Raw genomic sequence first — 26,162 nt, 5'->3', positions numbered from 1 at the left:
CCAACCCCTGTATGTAGGTAACCTTGGCGACAGAGCTGTGACAAAGGACCACAGCAAACCTCTGCACGCATTAAGAACCCATAATTTAACAAGGAAAAAAGTCCGAATTTAGTCACTGTCTTTCTTTTTCTACAGAGTTTATACCGACATATTAAGATGGGAATTATTTTCCATATTGAATATTAACTCAATCAAAGATTATTTTCATTGCCGAGTCATATTGTGATAAGATATCAATTAATTATTTGGTTTCTAAAATGTACAAAAATGGTAAAAAAAGTGTTTCTGAAACCTCCAGATGACATCTTTACATGTTTTGTTTGGTCCAAACCCCAGGATATTCAGTTTAACATCACAAACAAGGGAAGAAATCAGAAAATACTTGTCTTGAAGAAGATGCCATTAGACTGATTTTACTTTAAAAAAAAAAAAAAAAAAAAAAAAAAAAGTTTACACCTGATTAACCCATAAAAACCAAAAGAGCCACTAGCGACCAAAAGCGCCTACTGATGTAAATGTTTAATACCTGTTGATTCACTAATCCCATCAATCCATGTAAATAATTGGTGTAAAATACAGTTTGTCATCTTTTCATGGTAATCAGATATGACCCATTTGGATGTTCAGAGTCTCCATAGTTACCGTAGAAACACCATCCTCTTCAACAACATTGATTCACCTGTAAAACCAATGGAGTTGATAAATAACAGTGGATGGAGATGATTTAGGTTCAGTTAATGATATATTTTACTGAAAAAGTCACTTCTTTTTCAGTTTCCTCTGTTTTTAATCTGAGCTTTTTATGAACATCTACATGACCAGTGAATTAAAGACAGAAAAATACCTGATTTTCATTGAAAAAGGCAAAATACAAAGGATATTATGATAATAAATGGTGATAAATCACTTAAGAAAAGTTAAATACAGTGAAAAAAATGGATTAAGACAGTTCAACAAACACTATAAGTTGAACTAAAATACTGAAACTGTAAGGTTAAACAGAGAGAAACATTCATTTGGGAACTGACACAAAAGTAGCAGTGAGTCTTTATGGGTTAATTTAATAATCAACAAATAATCAATTAATCAGTCTATCATTGGGGCTCAGTCACTTTTGAGGAGTTTTCATCATGCAGTAGATGCAGACTTCAGTTTTTGTTTTTTTCCAGGTGATCATATTTTCTCATAATGAGATGGACATTACTTTTTCTATAGCAAACAATGATTTCACTACTAGATTATGAAAGTGAACTCATGATGACTGATTATTTTCATTGCTGATTCATCTGGTGATTCATTCGTTGTCATAACTGTCAATTCTCATTTGTTGATTTTCATAATGAATAATTTAATCAGTTTATAAAATGCTAGAAAATGGTGCAAAAGTGTTTCCAATAGTTTAAGATGATATTGTTTCATGTCTAGTTTAGCTCAAAACCCATAGATATTTACTGGGGTCAAGAAATCAGAAAATAATTAAATTTAAGAAGGATTAGAAAATTTTGACCTTTTTTTTTTTACTTAAAATGAATCAAAGTAATCACACTTGTTGATTAATTTAATAGTCAATAAGTTATCAATTAATCATTCTAGCTCAGTCCCTTTAAGTAATTAACTGTTTTCAACTTTCATTCATGAAATTATGATTGAATTATATAAGGATTTTTTATTTTTATTTTTTTAAATCATGTGGAATTCAGTTATTTTGCTTTTTCTATTGAGTATAATATTGTCTTACATTTTACTATCTTTACATGTTCAGATAGTCCTTATTTCTTTTTTTACAAATAAATGACTCAGTCACCAGGGCTGTAGCTACTGATTTTCATTCATTGATATACTGATTACATTCTTGATGAATCAATTGTTTGGTTTATAAAATATCAGAAAATGGTGTAAAATTGTTTCCCATAGCTGAAGATGACATCCTTAAATGTCTTGTTTTGTCCAAAACACAAAGATATTCAGTTTAATGTCACAGAGGAGTCAAGAAATCAGAAAATAATTATATTTAAGAGGAACGATTAGACAATTTTTACCTTTTTTCTTTGGTTAAATATGACTAAAAGTGATCATACTTGTCGATTAATTTAATAGTTAACAACTCATCAATTAATAATTCTGGCTCAGTCACTTTAAGTAGTTAACTGTTTTCAACGTTCATTCATGAAATTATGATTGAATTCTATAAAGATTAAAAAAAAGTAATTTATGCAGAATTTAGTTATTTTGCATTGATTATCATATTGTCTTACATTTCACTAGCTGTACATGAGCAGATGGTCAATATTTCCATTTTACAAATAAATAACTTAGTCACAAGGGCTGCAACTACTGATTATTTTCATTCAATGATAGATTGTTTATTTTATTATTACTATTTTGATCAATTAAATGTTTGGTTTATAAAATATCAGAAAATGGTGTAAAATTGTTTCCTATAGCTCAAGATGACATCCTTAAATGTCTTGTCCAAAACACAAAGATATTCAGTTTAATTTCACAGAGGAGTCAAGAAATCAGAAAATACTTACATTTAAGAACATTGAATCAGACAATTTTAACTTTTTTTCCTTAATAAACTTAATAATCAATAGAGAACTAATTGTTTAATCAATCAGCCACTTCAATAAGTTAAGAATAAGTCCAGAAAGTCTCATCTTTTTGAAGATTTTGAGGATTTTCATGTATTTGATGAAGATTGTTCCAATTTCAGACTCTCCGATAGGTGAAATATTCAGTTGCAGATTTGATGGCAGGTAAAATCAAGTCTTTTTAAAGCAAGATGAAGTCTTTACATCCTCAAAAATACATGGAATATATTCTTCAAAGTTTTTGGATGGAGAAGAATCTGACTGAGCTCAGCCCCTGAAGGTTCGCAGCCAAGCCAACACTTCTGCTTAACACCTTATAAAAGCATCTTAATGTGATACAGCAGGTGCATAGACGCACATTTTGTGCAGCAGTGCATACATTTACACTGTTTGCAATGAAAGAAAGAATAACATAACCTTGTCGAGGGAAATGAATCAGAACACAGAGAGTTTTAGGGGTTTGTTTTGTTGCTGTTGCACTTGAATCTTTTGGGAGCCTCTGCAAAAAAAAAAAAAAAAAATCTAAAACACATACAGTACCAGGCAGCAGGAACATTTGGAGACGGAGAGAGGGATCTTTTCACCTCTCCATAATGACAGATTTTTTTTCTTCTCTCCGACACCCACATGCAGCCGTGGGTGTATGGATGACTAGCTTGTTCAGCCTGTTACTGCAACTATTCACAGTGCAGACTCTGACCATTTCCCTGTGTGAGGAACTCTACCTTTATTGTGCAGTAATTTCATCGCTGGTGATTATGAGGACTTTCACGCGGCACGTATAATAGGCTGGATGGCCTTGACAGCTCTGAGTGCAACAGACAATCATTAGGGAGGGTCATTATAATGAAAACACTCCTACACCTAGCCTTACTTTACACTGTTGTTTCTTAATAACAGTATTTCAAAACATTTTAATGCAGACTAATGTAATGCTGCAGCTCCACCTTTAAACCTGATATTAGCTGATTTTTTTCTAAATACTGCACATGAAAGAATCCCTTCTCTGAATAGCACTAAGTACAATCTTTAAAGTTTATCATTAACCCATTAAGACCCAGTGCTACTTTCATGGCAGCTTTTTTTTCTTGCTCATTTAACCTTTAAGTGATTCATCACCATGAAATTATCTTATCCTCTGTATTTTGCCTTTTTTTTAATTGAAAACCAGGCATTTTCCTATATTTATTTATATTTACAGATCGTGTAGATGTTCATAAAAGCTCTGATTAACCCTTTATCAGGCAAAAGGCTATTTTTGGTCATTTCCACATACATTACAAGACACTAGTTGCATTGCATCTGCGCAAAACTTTACCGATATTTACTAAATGTCGAAAAAACAGAAGTGCGCAATGTCGGTTTTTCCATTAAATCACAAATGTGATGATTTGTTTATTTATTATCGCGAGATGACACGAGAAGTCATTCCATAAACATGGCGACGAATGTAAATATGGTGTTGATTTACAGATATATTCATTATTATTATTATTATTATTATTATTATTATTATTATTATTATTATTATTATTATTATTATTATATTACCCTTCTATCCCATACTAAAATAAAAAATTATTGGGTTTCCTGGTGTGTCCACATATGCCACGACATGTTTCTTCTTTTTCGCTTGTTGTAACATAGGTCAACATCTGGTTTTCATTCACCTGACTCTAGCTGCGAAAAAAGGTCTTTCCATTGCAGTTTTGCGTGATTTACCATTTGTGCTATGCCCGAAAAACCACCTCTTGCCAGCACAAAAACTTTTAATCGAAAAAAGAGATTTCTGGTAAAATTTTTCCATTCGGTAAATTTTTATGCACAAGATATATTTGCGTAATTTGAGGGTCAATGGAAAAGTGACAAGTGACAGCAACAGTTACAGTGAGGACTTGGGGTGTAAGAAAATATCGGTTCTGGAATATATTGCAATATTTCATTTCACAATAATGTAACGATATTAAAAAGTACCATATTGATATATTTAGGTATTTATTCAAATGCAGATATGGCGGAGGTTCATTTTTGTTTTTTGGTTTTCTTTTTTGTTTCTATTTTATTTATTATTATTTAACACTGTTTTATTAAATAATGGTTATTTGAAGCATCCTAAAAGCACTTTTTACAGTCTGAGAGTGGCAGATTTTAGTTCCTTTGGAAACTATGAGAATTAGAAAAATGTTGTGATATAGCATTAGGTCCTGTTCTGATCAAATAAAAATATGTTTAGTATTTGTACATATTTCTGGTGTAATTCAATTCTTCCAGGAAATAATCTTAAAAAAAAGAAACAAACCAAAAAATTGCTTTTTTAACAGTATCATGATACATCGTGATGTATTGTTATCGTGATCTGTATCATATCGCCAGATTCTTGCCAATTCACACCCCTAGTGAGGACAGCGAGTCAATCTCAGGTCCAATGTGGTCTACAGGGTCTATAAGGTCCACCTCTGCATGAACAGTGAGTGTACCTGCTTTGTTAGGTACCATGAAGTAATGGTACTAATGTAAGGAATGATGTTCAAAGGGAGAATGTGGATTTGGACAGGGGTCTGGATCAGCTCTGATGTTGGTCTAATGTTCTAAAATACATGTTCTTTTCATCTTACATGTGTTTTTTTTTTTTTTTTTTCTTAATATATGTACGTTTTGTTTTTTGCTTTTTTGTCACCTATGGGTAAGGAACCAAATATGGTGACTTCATTGACCTTGATTTTCTACATAACCATAAAAAATTTTGAAAAATTTCACAAAAGTAATACATTCTTGATAAGTCTTACAATAACACACTCAGGTTGAAATGCTGAATTTCAGAGTATTTCTATGAGTGCCCTATAAAGGTTTAAAGTTGAGGGTTATTATATGAAAAACAGAGAAAACTGAAGAAAATTTGACTTTTTCAGCAAAGATATCAATAACTGAACATAAAAACAAGTATCTCCATCCACTGTCATTTATCAAACTATGGGTTTTACTAGAGAATCAATGTTTCCACGCTCACTTCGGAGCCTCGTAACGTCCAAATGGGTCATATCTGATGATCATGAAAAAATGACAAACTGCATTTTAAACCAGTTATTACATGTATTGACAGGATTAGTGTTAAAAATGTTATTAAACATTTCAGATCAGTAGATGCTTTTGGTTGCCGGTGGAAGTTTGGGTCTTTATGGGTTAAATATACAGCTGGTTTTGAAGTAAGTATTGCTTGGGCAGACACATAATCTATTTGGCCTTTCAACACTCGGGTTGAAATGTTGAATTTCAGAGTATTTCTATGAGCGCCCTATAAAGGGTTAAAGTTGAGGGTTATTATGTGAAAAACAGAGAAAACTGAAGAAAATTTGACTTTTTCAGCAAAGATATCAATAACTGAACATAAAAACAAGTATCTCCACCCACTGTCATTTATCAAACTATGGGTTTTACTGGTGAATCAATGTTTCCAAGGTAACTATAGAGCCTCTGAACGTCCAAATGGGTCATGTCTCATTACCATGAAAAAATGACAAACTGCATTTTACATCAATTATTACATGTATTGATAGAATTAGTGGTAGAAATGTTATTAAACATTTCAGATCAGTAGATGCTTTTGGTTGCCGGTGGAAGTTTGGGTCTTTATGGGTTAAATATACAGCTGGTTTTGAAGTAAGTATTGCTTGGGCAGACACATAATCTATTTTGCCTTGCTCTGATCTTGTCCTAGTATGTGTTTCTCATCAACGGAGGCCCCCGGCGCACCACAAACAAACCTCAGAGGTAATTAGTGTGACTTTCTCAGACGCTTTAGCATCTGCTAGTGTAGGAGCTTGTGCTCTGTGAAGGCGTCAGAGTTGAAGAAACTGACTTGTCAACCTGCCCTGCCAGGTGGATTTCTGGACGAGCCAGCTGCTGAATACTCATCTCCTGGCTCCAAAGCTCGATGGGTATTTTGATCGTCCGCCACCTCCTCACTCATTCTCACTTTTCTGTATTCCCTCAGTTTCTCAAACGTTCGATCTCATTCTTTCTCTGCTTTTTTCTGTTTGCTCAGTGGCTCGATAAATCTTTAGACCTCACCGTTTGCCCTCCTCCCACTCTCCTTTATTTATCAGTCTCTATCTAGTGATTGCCCCAGTGTAACGCCCTGTCAAACCCCCCGGGGTTACGCCCACGGCAAATGCCATGACTTGATTCACTGCACGTCAGGAGAATATACACTGCAGAAAAGAAATATCTGACTTGGATAAACTGACTTGAATTTGGAATATTTGTCTTAAAAGATCATTTTTAGGCTTTATTTACTTGTTGAGACTAGGGATGTAACGATATGAACATTTCATATCACGGTTAATGTGACCAAAATTATCACGGTTATCATTATTATTGCAGTATTGTTGAAATTGTGCTCAAAATGTTCAAAAAGTACCAATACACACACTGAAATAATTTAACCAAGTTGTATTTTGAAAAAAAAAAGAAAAAAAAAAACAAAACACAAAAAAAACACAAAAAACAACAAAAAAACTAAATAAAATAATTGGCACAATGCACTTTCTGTTGGCGGAAACATTCAAATATTAACCCTTAGTGCTCTGAGCCTATTTTGTCCATTTTTCAGTACTTTTGATTTTGCCTTTATATACTATATAAACAAATGTTTACTATACCCATGTTTGGTATCTTTTTTTCAGCACAACTTCATCTATATCATCTGTCTATTATTTTTTTCACTTTAACCTACTATATCAACATATAAGGACAGAAAACACAAAAAATATAAAATCCAATTTGAAAAATGTATATAATTTATTGCATAAATAACACAAAGATGCTTAACGAACCATTTCAAAGACTTTAAAAGTAAATATTGGTTCCAAATATTAGGTATATACAATTAAAATTATAATAAATTAAAACTATACTCAAATATTTGACATAAAAGCAGCTCTTTACATAGGCGTTTTTTCCCCTAAAAGTGTGGTCATCAAACACGGTTATCATGATAATTAGAGTTTAAACGGTAATACTAACCGTCTGCAATTTCACAGCGATTTATCGCTATACCGGTAATTGTTACATCCCTAGTTGAGACTTAATCCTTTTAAGATTATTCGACATGTTCGAAGAATTTTCATCTTGAGCTAACTAACTTTAAGCAATATTTATAACAAAACAAGCTACATTGAGATATTTTGAATAGAAATGAGAAAAATACACTGGGTAAGATTTTGATTTTTTGTAGTGTACATTGCAAATTATTTGGTTCTTACTATTTTTTTAAAAATTAGATTTAGAAGTGTTAGATAATTTATCTTGTTTTTAGAGTTACTTTCTTATTTTAAGTGTTCATACATCTGTAGACATGCCTACTTTTAGATTTAACAATCTCTTGTCAAGTGAAATTATCTTGGTGCATAGATAGATATTTCACTTGTTTTGAGCACCTCTTTCCTCACATTTAGTGTTTTTGTCTTGTTTTTAGACACCCCTTTTTTGCAGTGTACGAACTGTGCTCTGAATCAGTCAAGAATAGTTCAATATTTTACTGCTACACCTTCAACATGCATCTATTTTCCTGTAACAAGTGCAGGCTACCCCCTCACCTCAGCCTTAACCCTCTGTGCTGATTTATCTGTGACTTTGTTCGGCCTTAGATGACCTTGATGACCTCTACCTTAAACCTCAGCACAATCCCCAAAATGACCCTTTGTCCAACAGATGCTTTTTCTGTTTGTTTGTTTGTTTGTTTTCTACAATGGTAAGATTATATTTGAGCTTTATCTCATATGCCCACACTAAATCCTCAGAGGAAGGGCTTTACTCACACAATGCGAAAACAAAAAGGTGTTGTATCTTGTAGCGTTGTCTGTTGTTTTTCTTCTTTTTACATCTAGACGCAGGATGAAATTTGTCGCTTATTGTTTCATCCTTCATCTGCAAAACTGTGCCCCTTGCAGAACATGCCGACTCATTTCAGCATAGCGAGCAGTCCTTGTCTCAATAAAGCCTCAAATTTTATATCTGGTTCCCAATTATGCCTTTGGGTCCTTTCCACTAGGCTGCTGAAGTTTGTTTAACAGCTGAAATTGTATTGAAATTAATGCAGGACGGAGCCGAACAACTGGGAAACTGTTTTTTTTTTTTTTCCACACAAAGACGAGCAAAAGCAGCGTTTATCCAAGCTGTGCTGTTTAGTGTTGCTCACTAGATAAAGCATGGCCCTGTCACTGGCAGGACAAAAGTACTCATTATCCGTTTCCCACTGGAGACCCCCATCCCGTCCCTCCCCGTGATGAAACTGCAGACGCTTCGCAGCATTGTGGCTCGCCGTCAGATGAACAGCCCCCACCAAATGTCAAACGCTGGTGCAAAAATAACAAGCAGCTTGACCGGTCTTGTTGTGGTTTCAACACTGGATGACAGCCAGAACGTATCCATCTCACAAGTACTGAAGCGCAGATGCACATGTACAGTCCCTGAGCACAGTCGTGGCAATAAGGAAGAGACCTAATTAATTATCAGTTTAAGTGTGATCCCAGATGTCCGACTCCCTGGTTGATCCGATGCCTACATCTGCTCAGGAGAGAGCAGCCTCCTTGGCTTGCTAGTTGTGTTAGCACCGATCCCTTGGCAATTTAAGCCTTAGTTTGTGTTAAATACACTGCCCGGCCAAAAAAGAAAAAAAAAAGGTGCACATGCAATATTTGACCGCCTTTGGTACCTGTTCACTGTGACATCTTTTTACCTCCACCGAGTGTAACAGCAGAGGAGATGTTTTCATCAGGGTTTGTCTGTCTGTCTGTCTGTTAGCAAGATAAGTCAAAAAGTTCTTTTCATGAAATTTTCATGAAATTTTGACACTGGTGCAAGGAACAAATGATGAAATTTTGGTCTTAATTGGGGGGGGGGGTTGATGACATTTTCAGGAAATGTTGATAATGCGACAAGGAACAAATGATTACATTTTTGTAGCGATTGGGGGGGGACTGATCTGCCTTGGCGGAGGTCTGCGCTCTTCGAGTGCTTTTCTAGTTTCTTTGGGTGAAAAGAAAAAGAAAAACAATAAAAAGTGAGTTACAAATAATAATATTAATAATAATAATAATAATAATAATAATAATAATAATAACAACAATAAGAAAAGCACTCGGAGAGCGCAGACCTCCACCAAGAAAGATCTGCGCCCCCCCCCAGATCACCACCAAAATTTTATAATTTCTTCCTTGTGCCAGTATCAACAGTTCCTGAAAATTGCTTGAAAATCCGTCATAACTTTTTGAGTTATCTTGCTAACAAATACGCACGCAAACACACAAAGCAAAGTGATCACAATATCTCCTGGTGGAGGTAAAAAGTTTCACCTATTGTTTCTCAAATAGGCTCATTTTTTACCTTAAGAACTCTATTTTATGGAACTGTTTACAAAATTTCAGTATCACTGAAAGATATAATCAATATTAAATGAAACCTAAAAAAGGACTAAAATATGTAAATGCACTATTAACTTTAACAATAATATTATTTCCTTGCTTGTATAAGTGTTATTTTAATTCTCTGAATTTATAGGAACTAATCATTCAACGGTGCAAGAATATAGAAAAGTTATGTGCAATCCAATTACTTGTCAATTAGCTGAATATATCACTTCAGTTGTAATATGTAGCATATTTGTAGTGTTTTAGTTCCAGCAAAGTCTTTTATTCATATACTGAACAAAGTGACAAACTGTCCTCCCCGTGTCACAACATATTTGTGTTCATAAAAACTTATCATTTAAACATTTAAATCCAGTATTGATCACAATTGTAGTTTAACATCGTAGCTAAAGCCCTATGTTTCATTTAGTATCAGTTTCTTAAGAGAACAACATATTTTGTACATTTGGGTAAAGTGAAAAAAAAAAAAAAGTTCACACAGCAGTAATGTAAGTATTTTTACCCCCTTTTTTTTTGTAAACTGTATCATGTGTCATGTGAAAGTACTCACTGAGACCTGTTCATACATGTATTAAACATGGGGATAAGTTATTCAGTATTCAACACAGAGCTTATTGAACATGAAATGTGTCCCCTGTATCATTGCCTGATCTGGCCCTGTTGCATTAATTCTTGATTATTGATGGGGAATCGGATCGCTACATCAAGTCTTCATCACATGGTGTCTAATCCATGTGTGAAAATGATGTCTTATTCTCCCTGAGCCATTCTGTCACAAGCCTGATGACCCTGATAAATCTTGGCACTGTTCAATCTTTTTTTACTTTAAAGACATGAGAGACTACAAACTGCATCAGTTAGGCTACATTCAGACAGCAGGTTTTAACGCACAAGTCGGATTTTTTGGAGAAATCCGATTTTTGTGTGTGCTGGTTCATATTACACATTAAATGCGACTTCTATCAGCTCTCAATATGAACTGAATGTGACCCTGAAGTGACCCACATGCGCAAAAGAGGCCCTGGCGTAATACGTGACCACACAGGTACGCACTGTGTTTACAGAAGTAATATTCCTGGGGCGCAGAATTGTGACGTTTGTCGCATTTCAATGACGTAAAGGTCGGATAAATGCGACCTGGCCGTTTAGACCGAAGTCGCAAAGTGTGCTGTTCAAACTGTCTTTAACAGATCGGATACAGGTCACATATGGGGAAAAAAAAAAATCGTATTTGGGCCACATTTGCCTGCAGTCTGAGCATAAATAAACAGCCTGGACAAAAAAGTACACTGTAAAAATCTAAATCTTACCAAGTGTATTTTTCTCATTTCTAGTTAAAATATCTCATCACTCTTAAAATAAGACATAATCACCTAAAGAGTAACTTTTCAGTGAGATATAAGAACTTATTTTTAGATAATAAAGCTTGAAAATCTTATTTCAAGAAATCTTACCAAGATAATTCTGCTAGGGTATGTCAACTTATGAGCACAACTGTATTACATGCAATAACAGATGATACTTTACAATATTTACCACAAACTGCAACTTGCTTTCCTCATCATATAGTCTTTTGAATAGATGGACAAGAGTTTGATTTAGACCAGCTCTAAATGTAAAGTGTCATGAGATAAGTTCTGTTATGATGTAACACTATATAAATACAATTTGATTAGACTGATGGACATTACATATGTGTAAATGGTGGTGCAATTCAAGCCAGACCAAGAAGTTATGTTTCTCAACACTGAACTTGGGTCATACACTGGAAAAAATGTAAATCTTACTAAGTGTATTTTTCTCATTTCTAGTCAAAATATCTCATCACACTTAAAATAAGACATAATCACCTAAAGAGCAACTTTTCAGTGAGATATAAGAACTGATTTTTAGACAATAGATCTTGAAAATCTTATTTAAAGAAACCTTAAAAGATAATTTTCACTTGTTCCATTGGCAGATTTTTTGGATTAATTCAAGATTTTTTTTTGCTTAATTCAAAAAAATAAATTAAAAAATCTGTCAGTGGAACAAGTGAAAATTATCTTGGTAAGATCTTGCTGAAATAAGATTTTCAAGATCTATTATCAAAAAATAAGTTCTTATATCTCACTTACAAGTTACTCTTTAGGTCACAGGTGTCAAACATGTGGCCCGGGGGCCAAAACCGGCACACCAAAGGGTCCAATCTGGCCCCTCGGATAAATTTGTGAAAAGCAAATATTATAATGAAGATATTACCAATCAAGGATGTGAAAATCATTTTAGGTCAATTCAATCTGAAGTGGGTCAGACCACTAAAATACAATCATAACAACCTGTAAATAATGAAAAATGCTAATTTTTGTCTTTGTTTTAGTGTAAAAAAAGTAAAATTACACAAAAATGTTTACATTTACAAACTATCCTTTTACAAAAAATGTGAATAACCTGAACAAATATGAGCAATCTGAAATGTCTTAAGAGACGTATGCAGAATTTTACCAATATTCTGCCTGTTACCAAATATTTTGTGTATTTGTAGATCCACTGTGATCTGTAAGTTGTGAGGCACATGTATAAGTGATAAACAAAGGCGTAATATTGTTAAAATTGCACTTATTTTTCTTCAGAATTTTCAGGTTGTTCATATTTGTTCATGTTATGTTCAAGTACAGGTCGCAGATGTAAAGATTTTCATTACGGAATTTGACTTTTTTCACTCAAAAACATACAGAAAACTTTGGAGTTGACATTATTTAGAAGTTCTTAACCTATTATTTATATTATTTTACTCGTCCGGCCCAGTTTAGATCATATTAGGCTGAATGTGGCCCCTGTACTAAAATGAGTTTGACACCCCTGCTTTAGGTGATTATGTCTTATTTTAAGTGTGATGAGATATTTTGACTAGAAATGAACAAAATACACTTGGTAAGATTTAGATTTTTGCAGTGTAACTGGCTGGATTTAACTCAGCAAACAGTTCAGATCCTTCCATGTGTAAGTACTGCAGTGGTTAATAATGTTTCAGCTGGAACAGGTTATTTAACTCTAACTAATGCAGTAAGTGCCCTCTCATGTCTTTAACGTCTAAAAGATTGGACAACACCATGATTTATCAGGGTCATCAGGCTTGTGACACAATGGTTCAGGGAGAATGAAACATCATTTTCACACATGGATTAACCTCTATGTGATGAAGACTTGCCACAGTGATCCGATTCTCCATCATCAAAAATCAAAAATGAATGCAACTATAATGGAAAAAAATACTATGAACCTTAATGTGACCTTACATAAGCATTATGTGGCGAAAAACCAAATCAAATATTGCATGAGGTCAGGCAGTGCATAAAAAAAAAAAAAAAAAAAAAAAAAAGCCTTACGTTTGAATTAGGTCTGCACATTACTGGAAAAACAGACAGAGATTGTGATTTTCTGCTATTTTTATGAAACAAATGCAGGAATATTTGGTAGATAACCTTACTAACACTATTCCAGTATGAGCCAAACATCTTTGAACTAGGTTTCGATACACCGGATAGAAAAAAAAAACAACAAGTGAACACTGTTTCTACTCGTCTCAGGTGATTTTAGAAGGGAATTGGGTCATGTAACACACTAGCTGACTCACTAAAGTGCCCGTTTCGGTCAAGATCATGGTTTTTGTAGCTGAAATGATTCACAACAAATGACACTGCCTCTCTTTTTTTTGCAACCCCATCTTCCTTTTCTGGATTCTTCACCTGTTCTGCTCATATCCAGGTTGTGGTCGGTAGCCGCTGAAGTCAAGTCCTGCTTGAGTTGTTTGGTAAACTGATAAAAAATGATTCTAACTTGTGGTTTGTGGTGACTCAGAGCCTGCATGTCACTCTGTAGGAACCAAATTTATACATCAAACAACCCTAATGAATGCTATTTTGGAGCAGCATGATGTTTTTGACCTCATCTGACTACTATCAATACTATATAGACATCTAATCTGGATGCAATGCAATTAATAGCATTTGCAAGTAACTGTTCTGTTTGGTGCAAAGGCAGTTCTTCAAAAACCAGGAATTAACCTGGAGAAGCAATCATTGAGTCATTAGTATTGATCAGCGTTCGCCCACACAAACATACACAAACCTCCCGCCAGCTGCATATATTCATGTTCGAGTGTGTTGCAGTGAAACCCCTCACTATTTCTCATTTGATCAGGTCAATAACAAAGAGCCATTATGTATGAAATGATTTTCTGTTCCCTGCTAAGATGCCTGAGTTGACTGTGTACAGAGGTTGCGGTGTAAACTACTGCATCCTCAGCTGACCTGAATTTGACTTCACATGATTGCTGTGTTATGAAAGCACAAAGGCTCACCGGCCATCATCTCCAATAAAAGTCATAATGGTAACACCTACACAAGCAATAAGCCACCAAACAGGTGAGATAGAGGTGTTGGTCTGGAATAAACCATGTTGGCCTAGATTTCAAAGCCTGGATCCAAAGCAATTACAAACAATTTCCGCCTGAAGAAGTGCATTCAGTCTTCAAATCATATTTTTTTTCGTGAAAGAAGTGAAAATTGGAGCCAGTGGGGCCAGACGATGTTGCTCGTTTCCAATTCGATTTGGGTCGTCATCAGTTGGATCGGTGATATTTTAAGACTATTCCCGCCCAGATACAATAGCCTGAAGTTACTTTACTCGTGTGGGTACATGTGTTAACACGGGCAAACAGCATCCAGCTCACAAATTAGCAAATCCAATCAGAGTTCTCTGATAGCTGTCTCCTCAGAGGGCCTCCTGGGAGGACACTTCTGAACACTGTTAAATGTGGCTCAAGAGGTTAACAAGCAGGAGGAAAGTCAACGCTACGGTTTGGCTGTCAGTTTCAAAGGCTATAAAACACTTCAATGCAACTTGTGACATGATTTGGGGAGTCTGCTGACTTTATAAATTTTTTTTTTTTAATTTTATTTTACCATTATTTAACCAGGAAGTCCCACTGAGATTAGGAATCTCTTTTGCTAAGGGAGACCTGGCTGAGGTAGCGGCCATACAAAGTCCAAACAACATAAAACACATACCTGATACATAATGAACAATAAAACGCAATGACTATTCAACCATAACGGCATCAAGAAAAACAGTGACATCCCTCCTTCACTGCATTCTCCATGATACATTTAAAATCATTCATAGAAATGAATGTACGAGGGGTGACTGAAAAGTTTTGAGCCTAACATGGAAAGGATTAAGACATGAAGACCAAATTTGGTCCATGAAATTTTTCACATATCTTAATCCGATCCACTAAATTTCTTGGTTGTAGCAATCTTTTTCCCTGTTTAACAGGTCCCTGAACTTTCTGTATCAAGTGGGTCAAGTCGCGGCCATGTAGGGAGTGCCCGACTACATTTTATACTGTAATTCAAAAAGTATTTAAGATAGAGACATGAATAATGCATCATTTTAAAGGTCTTAACTAGTACTTGAAGCTCATAAAAAGAAACAAAAGATATAGTGCCATCTTTTGTCATAAAAATTTGAAAAACTGCATGGTTATGTAGGGAACAAAAATTAACATCTAAATTTTCCTTTGTAATATTCATGTATACCAAATCCATATGAAGACTAGAAGCACTCGGAGAGCGCAGACCTCCGCCAAGGCTGATCAGTGGCCCCCCCCGTGGGCCCCCCCACCCCCGATCACCACCAAAATTTAATAATTTCTTCCTTATCCCATTTCCAACAAACCCTGAAAATTTCATCCAAATCTGTCCATAACTTTTTGAGTTATGTTGCACACTAACGGACAGACAAACAAACAAACAAACAGACAAACAAACCCTGGCAAAAACATAACCTCCTTGGCAGAGGTAAAAATAGAATATCAATTATTGATTTGGAAAAGTTAAATCTATAGAAAGTGAAAGAAAAAAATCCTTCACAAGCTAGCTATTTCATGTCGAGACCTATTTTTGGTTATGTAGGGAAAAAAAATAAATCTTTTTTTTTAGATTAGTGACAAAATAATCTTAAATTCCAAAGAAGCCATGCTTAAGCAGAGGGTTAAATGCTTTCTTTCAGAAATTTCCATTGGTTTAGCTCATTTGATTAATTAGTGATTTAAAAAAAAACATGTTTTTTGAGAAAAGTGAAATTCCTTACATACCCGTCACCATCTGATATTAAAATGCTTAAAAAGGCAATTCACACCAATTTTTCAGACAAAATGATTTTCATAATGATAACAGAGTGTGTAAAAGGTAATAACACTATATTGAAAATAGAAATGTATGATTGAGATTTCAAAATATAGCAGTGATAAGTTATGTTATTATTCATTCTTATAGAACTTTCCGAGGGACTGAATTTAGTTCATATAAAAAGTTCCGTAATTTTCTTGAAAATCCTTTTTGGGTAAAAATTTTAATGGATTTAAAAACTTAAGATGCTATACTATTGAACTACAAAAAGTTTGAAATCATTATCTCAATTCTAATTTTTTGATTCAAAGTCAATAGGCACGTGACTTGACCCGAGTGTTTCCTGAGAAATGGACAAACTTGAGTATGGGGCTGATTTGTGACGATGGATGAGACTTGGGTCCATCACTTTCAGCCTGAGACTAAGGAGCAGTCCAAACAATGGAAACATCCCATGTCACCAACCCCAAAGGCAAAGGTTGTTCGTGTACTTGATGACAACCCCATACTCAAGTTTGTCCATTTTTCAGGAAACACTTGATACAGAAAGTTCAGGGACCTGTAAAACAGGGAAAAAGATTGCTACGACCAAGAAATTTAGTGGATCGGATTAAGATATGTGAAAGATTTCATGGACCAAATTTGGTCTTCATATCTTAATCCTTTCCATGTTAGGCTCAAAACTTTTCAGTCGCCCCTTGTATGTAGTTTTACAGTTTTTTGAAGATTTTTCTACGACCGTGGTGCATGGTAGGAAAATGCTGGTTTTCCAAAGTCTGTCTAGACTCGGGGAATGTTTGTGATGTTCTTACCTAATGAAGTACACATGCTGTTTGTGGGTTTAAGATGAACTCTTAACCTAACAAAGTATTCATATAGTTGGGAAAAGAAACATGAAGCCACATTATAGTCTTTTTTTTTTTTACCTCCCCAGATAGTAAATACTTTGGCAGTATTACGGCATACATTTGGCATTTTTGTCTTTCTTTTATCATTATGAAAACCTTTAGGCTTAACTGTGGTATGATTAAGGTTATCCATAATAGATATGGAGGCACCAGCAGTATATGGCTGAGTTCTGGCATATGTCTGGTTAACCAAAAGACTGGGCAAAGAGCGGGATCAAGTCTAGGCATGGTATGGCATGTTTATGGCAAGACAGAAGATTGACTAAAGAGCAGCAACATCTTATTCCATATATGGATGTGTTTTGGTTGTGTTTTGGGATATTTCTGTAAAGCCCAAACACTGCGCAAAGAGCGAGAATTTCTACCCAAAAGAAAACCCCACTTCATTTTAAAAGCATGATCGACACAAATTTTGGCCTCTCTTTGGGTCAGTTTTGGCTACTTTTTGGCTGGATTATGGGGATTTGGGGCTTTTCTGGGACAATTATGGCTATATTTTGGAAGTCCGCAATTAGTTTTGGGTGAATTTTGGCCTCCTTTTGGTCTCTCTTTGGGTCACTTTTGGCTACTTTTTGGCTGGATTATGGGGATTTGGGGCTTTTCTGGGACAATTATGGCTATATTTTGGAAGTCCGCAATTAGTTTTGGGTGAATTTTGGCCTCTCCTTGGGTCACTTTTGGCTACTTTTTGGCTGGATTATGGGGATTTGGGGCTTTTCTGGGACAATTATGGCTATATTTTTGAAGTCCACAATTAGTTTTGGGTGAATTTTGGCCTCCTTTTGGTCTCTCTTTGGGTCACTTTTGGCTACTTTTTGGCTGGATTATGGGGATTTGGGGCTTTTCTGGGACAATTATGGCTATATTTTGGGAAGTTTTTCCTCGCCACTGTCACCAGTCACAAGTGTTTGCTCCTGGAGGATTCTGTTGGGTTTCTGTAAATTGGCTTAGAGTCTGGTTTTGACCAACTCTATATATAAAGTGTCATGAGATAACTTTTTTGTGATCTGGTGCTATATAAATAAAATTGGATTGATTGAGCGATTTGATTGGTTTTCCCCTGTAAGTCGCTTTGGAAAAAAGCGTCTGCCAAATGCATAAACATAAACATATATTTTAGAAGTCTGCAATTAGTTTTGGGAGAATTTTGGGCTTTCTTTGGGTCGCTTTTGGCTGGATTATGGGGATTTGGGGCTTTTCTGGGGCAATTATGGCTACATATCGGAAGTCCGCGATTAGTTTTGGGTGAATTTTGGTTTCCTTCTGGTTTGATTTTAACTTGCCTATTTTGGGCCATTTAGGGCCCAAAATAACATCCGCCCAGAACTTTGCCAAAATGGCATGCCAGTTTTGGGCCAGATTTAAGCCATAATAATTTTGCTATCTGGGTCTTGCTGAGCATTCTATGGGTGTAAGGTAAAACTGTGCAGCCTGTCTGTGAGATAAAGATGTTTTATTGCTGCTTACAGGAAACCCAGCCCATCCATCTCACCATCACATAATGGCATGAAAGGAAAAAACTGGATTTACATCAGCACTTCCTCCTATAAAAGCAAGCCAGTATATTCTAAGCTCAGGAAGCATGTTGTTTGACTGCCAATGTACATTTCTGTCTCAGCAAAGAGGCTGGGGGAGACTGCATGCATTATGCAGGGGGGTGGGATGGGGGGCATCACTCCTATCATGTAAATTCACTCACCATGTTGACTTCTGACACCATGTCTATGCTCGCCACGTCTATGCTCATCCCGACTGCAACAGGAGCCCCTAGAAGAGGTTAAAAAGCAGAATATGTATATAGGCTTACACCTCTACACCTGACCACAACACAGTGAATGGCGCCAAAAATAAAGCAGCATGCCCACGGCGTGAAGGATTAATAAGAAGGGGGGGGGGGGGGGGGGTGTATAACACACAGCACATACCTCCGAAGTCTGGCCTCAGTCGAATATCATATCCCTTCAGTAGTTTATCCACCGTTTCCTTCACGAAAGACATGTTGCCCGGTTCATTGACGCTGAAATGGCACCAGAAACAAGAAAAAAAAAAAAAAAAAAAAAAAAAAGCAAATCATCACCTTGACTCGTTTAGAAATCAGCCCAGCCAATAACCTTGACTTCAGAAAATGACAAAAGCACTCACCTTTTCGCGCAACAGACAATCGAACCGACAACCAGTGCGGAAAAGACGCGAAATTGACGGACCCTGTGCAAAGCCAACATCCCCCTTTTTCCTATTATTGTTATTCTTATTATTTTCTCCCCCGTTGTTTACACCAAATAATCCCAAAAATCAACAGTCGAGACGGTTCCGGACGCTCTTACGAATCAGAGTAAATCCATTGATTTTTTTTTTTTTTTTGCCCCAAAAGGAGAAAGTCGGCGGCTGAGGTGTGAGGAAGGGGGGAGAAGTCAGCAGCTGGTGGATGGAGTCAAATGGGAAACATGGGCTGACATCGCCTCCCCGGTAATGGAAACTGGCTCCGCTTTTCTTGCCTTCTCTGACTGTGCAAAGAGGGGCTCTTACATTCAGTAGCTGAAGCGCATATTGATGAGGAGGGTGTACAGGGATGCTGCTGGTGGTGGCGGGGAAGGCACTCGGCTTGTTCAAATGAGAGACGAAGCCCAACACTTACACACTGTAAAAAATACCCACCAGTAGCTGCGGTGATGACCGTGTAGTCTAGTGAGTTTTTTTTGGTTTTTTTTTTTTTTGTAGGGAAAATATAGTATACCATGATACTGTACTTATTTATATTCCCAGTTCTTTAAAAAAAATAATATGATTCTAGTGCAGGTTTCTCTTATTTCTACTTACTGTATGCATTTAAAGTAAAAGACTCATACTTTGAGCTACAAAAAATGGTTGTAAAGAAAAAAACAAAGAAAAAAAACAAAAAAAAGTAAAACATACCATCAAAATCATAAATCAAAACATGCAAATAGATCAAGCAAAACATTCCCACCTGTGACTAAACGCATACTTGGAACTATTAAAAAAAAAAAAAAAAAAAGGTTGTAAAGAAGAAAAACAAGAAAAAAACACAAAAAAGTAAAAGACATCATCAAAATCATAAATCAAAATATGCAAATAAATCAAGCAAAACATTCCCACCTGTGAAAAGATGCATACTTGGAACTATAAAAAATGGTGGTAAAGGAAAAAAAAAAAAAAAAAAAAAAAAAAAAAAAGGGGGGGGGGGGGGGGGGAAAGTAAAACATATCATCAAAATAATCATAAATCAAAACATGGAAATAGATCAAGCAAAAGATTCCCACCTCTGAAAAGATGTATACTTGAACTATAAAAAATGGTTGTAAAGAAGAAAAACAAGGAAAAAAAAAAGTAAAAAAGTAAAAGACACCATCAAAATCATAAAACAAAACATGCAACAGATCAAGCAAAACGTTGTCATCTGTGACAAAACGCATACTTGGAACTATACAAAATGGTTGTAAAGAAGAAAAATAAGAACCCCCCCCCCCCCCCAAAAAAAAGTAAAAAAGTCAAAGACACCATCAAAATCATAAACAAACTATGCAAATAAATCAAACAAAACATTCCCACCTGTGAAAAGATGCATACTTGAACTATAAAAAATGGTTGTAAAGAAAAAAAAAAACAAAAAGAAAAAACAAAAAAAGTAAAAAGTAAAACATACCTTCAAAATCATAAATCAAAACATGCAAATAGATCAAGCAAAACATTCCCACCTGTGACAAAACGCATATACTTAGTTGGAACTATTAAAAAAATGGTTCTGAAAGAGTCTAAAACCAAAGTCTGTGTCCTCATAACCAAATTATTTTGATATTTACGTTTCTAATTCCAAAAGAAAAGTTTGTTTTATCATATATTCCTTTAACACCATAAGAACTCCCAATAAAAGATGCAACAATTTACAGTTCAAAAATGATTATAACTAAATATATGTCTCCTTTACTTTTTAGAGTTTTCCTAGATTGTATTTATTTCTATTATTTGCACATATAACATGAATCAAAGACATAATCAAACAGTAAAAGTGCGGAAAAAGGCAGAAAGTCTGAAATGTCTTGTTTTAAAGCCTCTACCTAAACATTATAAAAGTTATGAGATTTCCATAGTCCATACATATTCAGAATTCATTAAAAAAGACAGACAATGTAAAAAAAGATTAACAGTGATCATTTAAGAACATTTATTTTCCTCATAACTTGGTTGTATTCTTGATCTTTCTTATATTTCTTCTTTACTAGCCAATTTTTCCCCCCTGAGAAAACCACATTTTACAGCTTAAAATTGGACATTTTTTACAGTGCTCCTCACACCACCAGCGCCAATCCCCATCCCCTGTGTTTCCTATAAAAATGGCGGGACCTAAACAATATCGAGGAGGGACAGGCTGCATTTATCAACCTATAATCGATGCCAGTGATAGATTAGACCCTTAGTCTTCTATAATGGTCTCTTTCCTTATGGAAGAAAAAAATGTGGGGCTCAACCATAAATTATTTAGGTGAAGAAATACCGAAGCCGATGTTGAAGGGAAATTCCGTGGGTAATTGGGTCCGTGCGTGCGTGCGTGCATGCGCGTGCTGTGCGGGTCAATTGGAGAATGTCGTAAATAAATGATGCGGCTGTTTTAAGCAAGGTGTCAGTGCGTTGTGTTCACATCTCTTACCTCGTGTCATAGATGGCGAACAACTTCTTGTTTCCGTCAACAGCGTTCCTGAAAGACACGGGTGATGACATCATTATTGATGAAGCAGTTTTTTTTTTGTTTTTTTTTTTTAGCTTATTGGATCAATTAACGGGAGATTAAACCGATCAACAATGACTTAAGCAAAACCACCTCGGGTTCTTAGGAGCGAATGTATATTTATGAAGTTTGTCAGACCTAAAGGATGAGGAGCAGTGACTGAACTCTGTTGTGTTGATTAGTTTGGGGAAATAATCGATCAGGGGAGTCCCACGTGGCTTATTTGTCACCCACATTTGTAGCTTGCAGTGAACCTGAATTCTAAAACAGTGGGCCAATATTGAGAATCAGTGTTTTTTTTTTGTTTTTTTTTCCTCTAATGGGACACTCCTTCACCTCCAGCTTCTCATCCATCCACGCACACGACACACACGCACGCCTCGCGCTCAGTCTTTGTGTTTTTCTCCGGCTCTCATCACTCACACGTGTCCAACCGGTCAACACTGCAGGAGCTGTCCGCACCAGGCGTGGTGCTGAAATCAGCCTCCCGACGGGTCTCACTGATGTGTCTTGCATTTCACGCAGCTCCACTTCACAGTCTGCATCTCCAGACAGGTTTGAAAACAAGAGGAGGGAGGTTAAATAGCACGCACTAATTACTGCGCACGAAACGTGGAGCTCGGCTACCCTCTTATGGCAAACGCCAGGATGATAACAACTTTGGTTTTAAGACTTTTGTAACCCTGAAATATTACTTGTCTCACCAGGGCTGAGGGTAAGGCGGGTTACAATGGTAGTCTTTGTGTTGATATGATTTGCTGTCTTCCGTACTAATAATCACCAAACGGCAGGACAGTTTCAACCAGCTTTATTGTCTCAGGACAACGTACACTACTCGCGCCCCATCACGGACATAACTCTCGTGTCGCCCCAAAACGGGTCGTACCACACACAATAGGCAGGAACCAAAATATTAAGAAAGGCAAGAAGAAACATAATAAAAGAATATATAATATAAATTGACTAAATAATTCATGAAATAATATGTAAATTACAACATAAACAAATGTCAAAAATAAACAAAAATGAATAATTTGGAAATAAAATAACATTCAAATTAAATGTTACACTTTATTCAGGAGATGTTGCCTCCTGGTGTGAAATCGGGGTTACTAAAAAAAAAAATGTTAAGAAATGGCAAAGACAAATACTGCTTTAAAACTTTAAAAACTCATGTTCAAGTTCTGTTAATATCCTTGAAAACATTTTACCAACACCCATCTTCTTCCACGTCAATCACAGTCTTTCAATGCCACTTTCTACGCCACGCACAGTGAAGCTTATTGCTGTTGCAGTCAACAACAGTAGTGCGTAAAACCCTCACACCCCTCTCCTTCCTCCCCTAGTTGCACTGCCCCTGCACCTCCTCCTCCTCCCTCCCTCCTCCCAACCCACCAATGGGGAGCACCTATTAAAAATTATTAGCCTCAGCTGCAGCACTTTATTCTCCTCTCGCACCGGCAGTCGGCGGTGTCGCAAAGAACAGACTGAGGGGGGGAAAAAAAAAAAAAATGTGGAAGGAATCCAGTCAGTGAGGCTGGAGGAGAAGAAGCCGGAGGAGGCGAGTGATGCTACTACTTCAGCTGCTACTACCGTCGATGCTGCTGCTGCTACTGCTGCTGCCTGCTGCAACACCTCTGGAGGCGATGCAGAAGACGCGGTGCAGCAGGCTGTAGAGAGAGGGGGGAAGGCTGGAGGAGATGACCAGACTACTACAGCACCGCCTGATGGGGACCCGCTGATTGGAAAGAGAGAGAGAGAGAGCGAAAGAGAGAGAGAGATAGGGCTGCTCATAGTAGGGAATCAAGACAGGAAAAAAGAAGAGGAGACAGCCTACAAGCACGGGAATTAGGTGACTGAACCTGTGATCGTCCGGTTGCTACACCGCCACAGGATCCCCACATCCCCACAAGCCAAAAATACACAGGCATGGATCCGCATTCAGGTATCCCCCCCACCTCTCTCTCTCTCTCTCTCTCTCTCTTTCCTTTTCCTTCTGGGCTTTTTCTTACAACCAGACATTGCATGCAAAATATCAATGAGCTTCAGTTTCATGCGTCTGTTTGGTGATAGAGACTAGGGGGGAAAGGTGACGGTGGAGAAAAGAGGGTAATTTTTTTTTTAAATTTAAAAAAAAAAAAAAAAAAAGAGGAGGAGGAGGAGGGGATGGCCCGTGTGGATGCGATTTCAGAGGGAGATTTTGCACACTGAAGGTACTGCAGAAAAAAACAAACAAAAAAACAAAAACAAAAAAAAACAATTTGTCCTCTTGTGTCGCTTCTCTGTGAAACCCCAGCTTTTAGAGTCTTTCCGGAGATTCTGACTCACTGCTTATGTTCGTCAAAGAGTTGCAGATTGCCGCCTCATTGAGCTGAGATTGTCCCACCGCTTGATTTAGTGATCCCTTTAATGGTCTACCTCTGTCTGCATTGGGGTAAAGTAGTTTCTTTGTGTGACTTTTTAAGGCTTTAGGAGGTTGCTTGCTAAGTTGATTGTGTTTTATGGCATTACTGGTGATGATCTAGATTTGATTTTTATGTTGCTGCGTTTTTTCTATTTGTGTGTGTGTCTGTGTGTATGTGTGTGTTACAGCTTTACACTACAAAGTGAGCAGAATTTCAGTCATGGCATGGTTCATCCTTTGTTTCCTGCTCCTGTGTGGATGCCAAAACAGGTAGGTGGGAATGAACAAGGTGTGAATGCACAAAGATCAGGTGTAATAAGATGGAGCTGAGGTAAATTGCGAAATGTATAAGGTTTAATTTTTAATTATTCCTTCGGCTATCACACTTTTAAACTCTGACAGCAGTCAATTTATATGAGATTTTTTTTTATGTTAGCAGAACCAACAGGGTCTTTTAGTCTTTTAGTCTGCAATAGCATTTATTGTTGATTATTTAATGTATTTATTCGTAGTTGCTTCCAATGATCTTGTATTTATACACTGATTTATGTTTGTCATATTGCACTTTGGATATGGGCTAATGTCTGGGGCAAGCTGCAAATGAATTGCCCCTATGGCAGGGGTGTCAAACTCATTTTGGTTCAGGCACCATATATAGCCCAAATTGATCTCTAGTGGGCCAGACCAGTAAAAAAATGACTTAATAACCTATAAATAATGAGAAATCCAAGTTTTTCTTTTTGTTTTAGTACAAAAAAACCCCAATTAAGTTAGGAAAATATTTATATTTTACAAAAAAAATGTGAATAACCTGAAAAACAAAAATTTCATTTGAAAAATTTGAGCAATTTTAACAATATTATGCCTTGACTTATTATTTATACATGTACATTACACACAGTGTTAAATAAACATTTGGTAACAGGCAGAATATTGTTAAAATTTTGGAGTTTGGAAGTAAAATTTGAACAATTGCTACATCTGTCATCATTAACACAACTACAGATCACAGTGGATCCATAAATGCACAAAACATTTATTAACAGGCTGAATATTGTTAAAATTGCACATTTCAGGTTGTTCATCTTTGTTATTATTTGTGCATTTATTTGCATTTTATTGTGAAAGAACAGTTTTGTGAATGTAAATATTTTCACAGTGTAATGTTATTTTTTTCACTTAAATTTTTTCCACATAATTTTTCACAAAGAAAATTTGTCGTCGTCATTATTTATGGGTTATTGTGTTGTTATTTTTACTGGAGATCACATTGGTCTGTATGTGGAACCTGAACCAAAAGGATTTTGACCTGTCAGGTTAATTTTTGCACTTTCATCCTGTGGGCTGGAATTTGAACCTTTGGCGGGCCAGATTTGGCCCCCGGGCCGCATGTTTGACACCTGTGTCCTATGGATAAATATAGTTTTCTGAATCTGAATTTTCTCCAAATTCTCAATTGTAGCATTTTTTGTAAACCACACTCTCCTTTTCACATATAATACCGAGGATTTCAGCCATTTCTGTGATTGATCGTGAGCTGCACTCTACACTACTGCTTAAGTGGCTGTCCTGCACTCAAGAAACACTAGAACATCTGTGGTAGCGCTGTCAGTAAATCAGCAAAGTAGTCCTCTTTCATCTGAGCAGATCAATGACTTTTTAGATATAGCTCCATGTCCTGGCAGCGGGGCATACTCTAATCTGACTAATGACATTTGTTTCAAGTCTTCCATGTACAAACAAGTGCACAATTATCATTTTTCTATATATGTTCTTCAAAATTTGTTCTTGTTCTTGCCATGTTTGGTGAAATAACTCATTTATTTATATTTGGATTATATGTCAAAGCTTTAATTATCCTGACTGGTAGTTTTAACAAGTACTTATGTTCAATAATTAATCACAGCAGCCCTGT

The 26,162-nt window shown here is 36.2% G+C and overlaps 2 protein-coding genes across 5 annotated transcripts in view; one reads left to right on the top strand and one right to left on the bottom strand.

Moving 5' to 3' along the window:
* The window catches only part of LOC115434573 (gamma-aminobutyric acid receptor subunit beta-3-like), a 158,595-nt gene that overhangs the window by 73,038 nt on the left and 59,395 nt on the right, over window positions 1-26,162 (bottom strand). For 2 of the 4 annotated variants that reach the window (XM_030156612.1, XM_030156620.1), the window contains exons 2-4: window positions 21,766-21,813; window positions 19,028-19,119; window positions 18,802-18,869 (exon numbers count right to left, since the gene is read on the bottom strand). In XM_030156612.1, the coding sequence (XP_030012472.1) occupies window positions 18,802-18,869; window positions 19,028-19,119; window positions 21,766-21,813 (208 nt within the window). Of the gene's footprint in view, window positions 1-18,801; window positions 18,870-19,027; window positions 19,120-19,244; window positions 19,669-21,765; window positions 21,814-26,162 lie in introns of those variants that run through there. The other 2 variants (XM_030156633.1, XM_030156627.1) reach the window with 2 other exon arrangements.
* The window catches only part of LOC115434644 (gamma-aminobutyric acid receptor subunit alpha-5-like), a 69,730-nt gene continuing 66,960 nt past the window's right edge, over window positions 23,393-26,162 (top strand). The window contains exons 1-2 of the mRNA XM_030156691.1: window positions 23,393-23,788; window positions 24,436-24,517. Coding sequence (XP_030012551.1) covers window positions 23,773-23,788; window positions 24,436-24,517 — 98 coding nt within the window. The 5' untranslated portion in view covers window positions 23,393-23,772. The remainder of the gene's footprint in view (window positions 23,789-24,435; window positions 24,518-26,162) is intronic.

This window comes from Sphaeramia orbicularis, chromosome 2 (genome assembly GCF_902148855.1).
Source record: "Sphaeramia orbicularis chromosome 2, fSphaOr1.1, whole genome shotgun sequence".
In the NCBI taxonomy this organism is placed as follows: domain Eukaryota; kingdom Metazoa; phylum Chordata; class Actinopteri; order Kurtiformes; family Apogonidae; genus Sphaeramia; species Sphaeramia orbicularis.
This window is presented reverse-complemented; position numbering and strand designations above follow the sequence as displayed.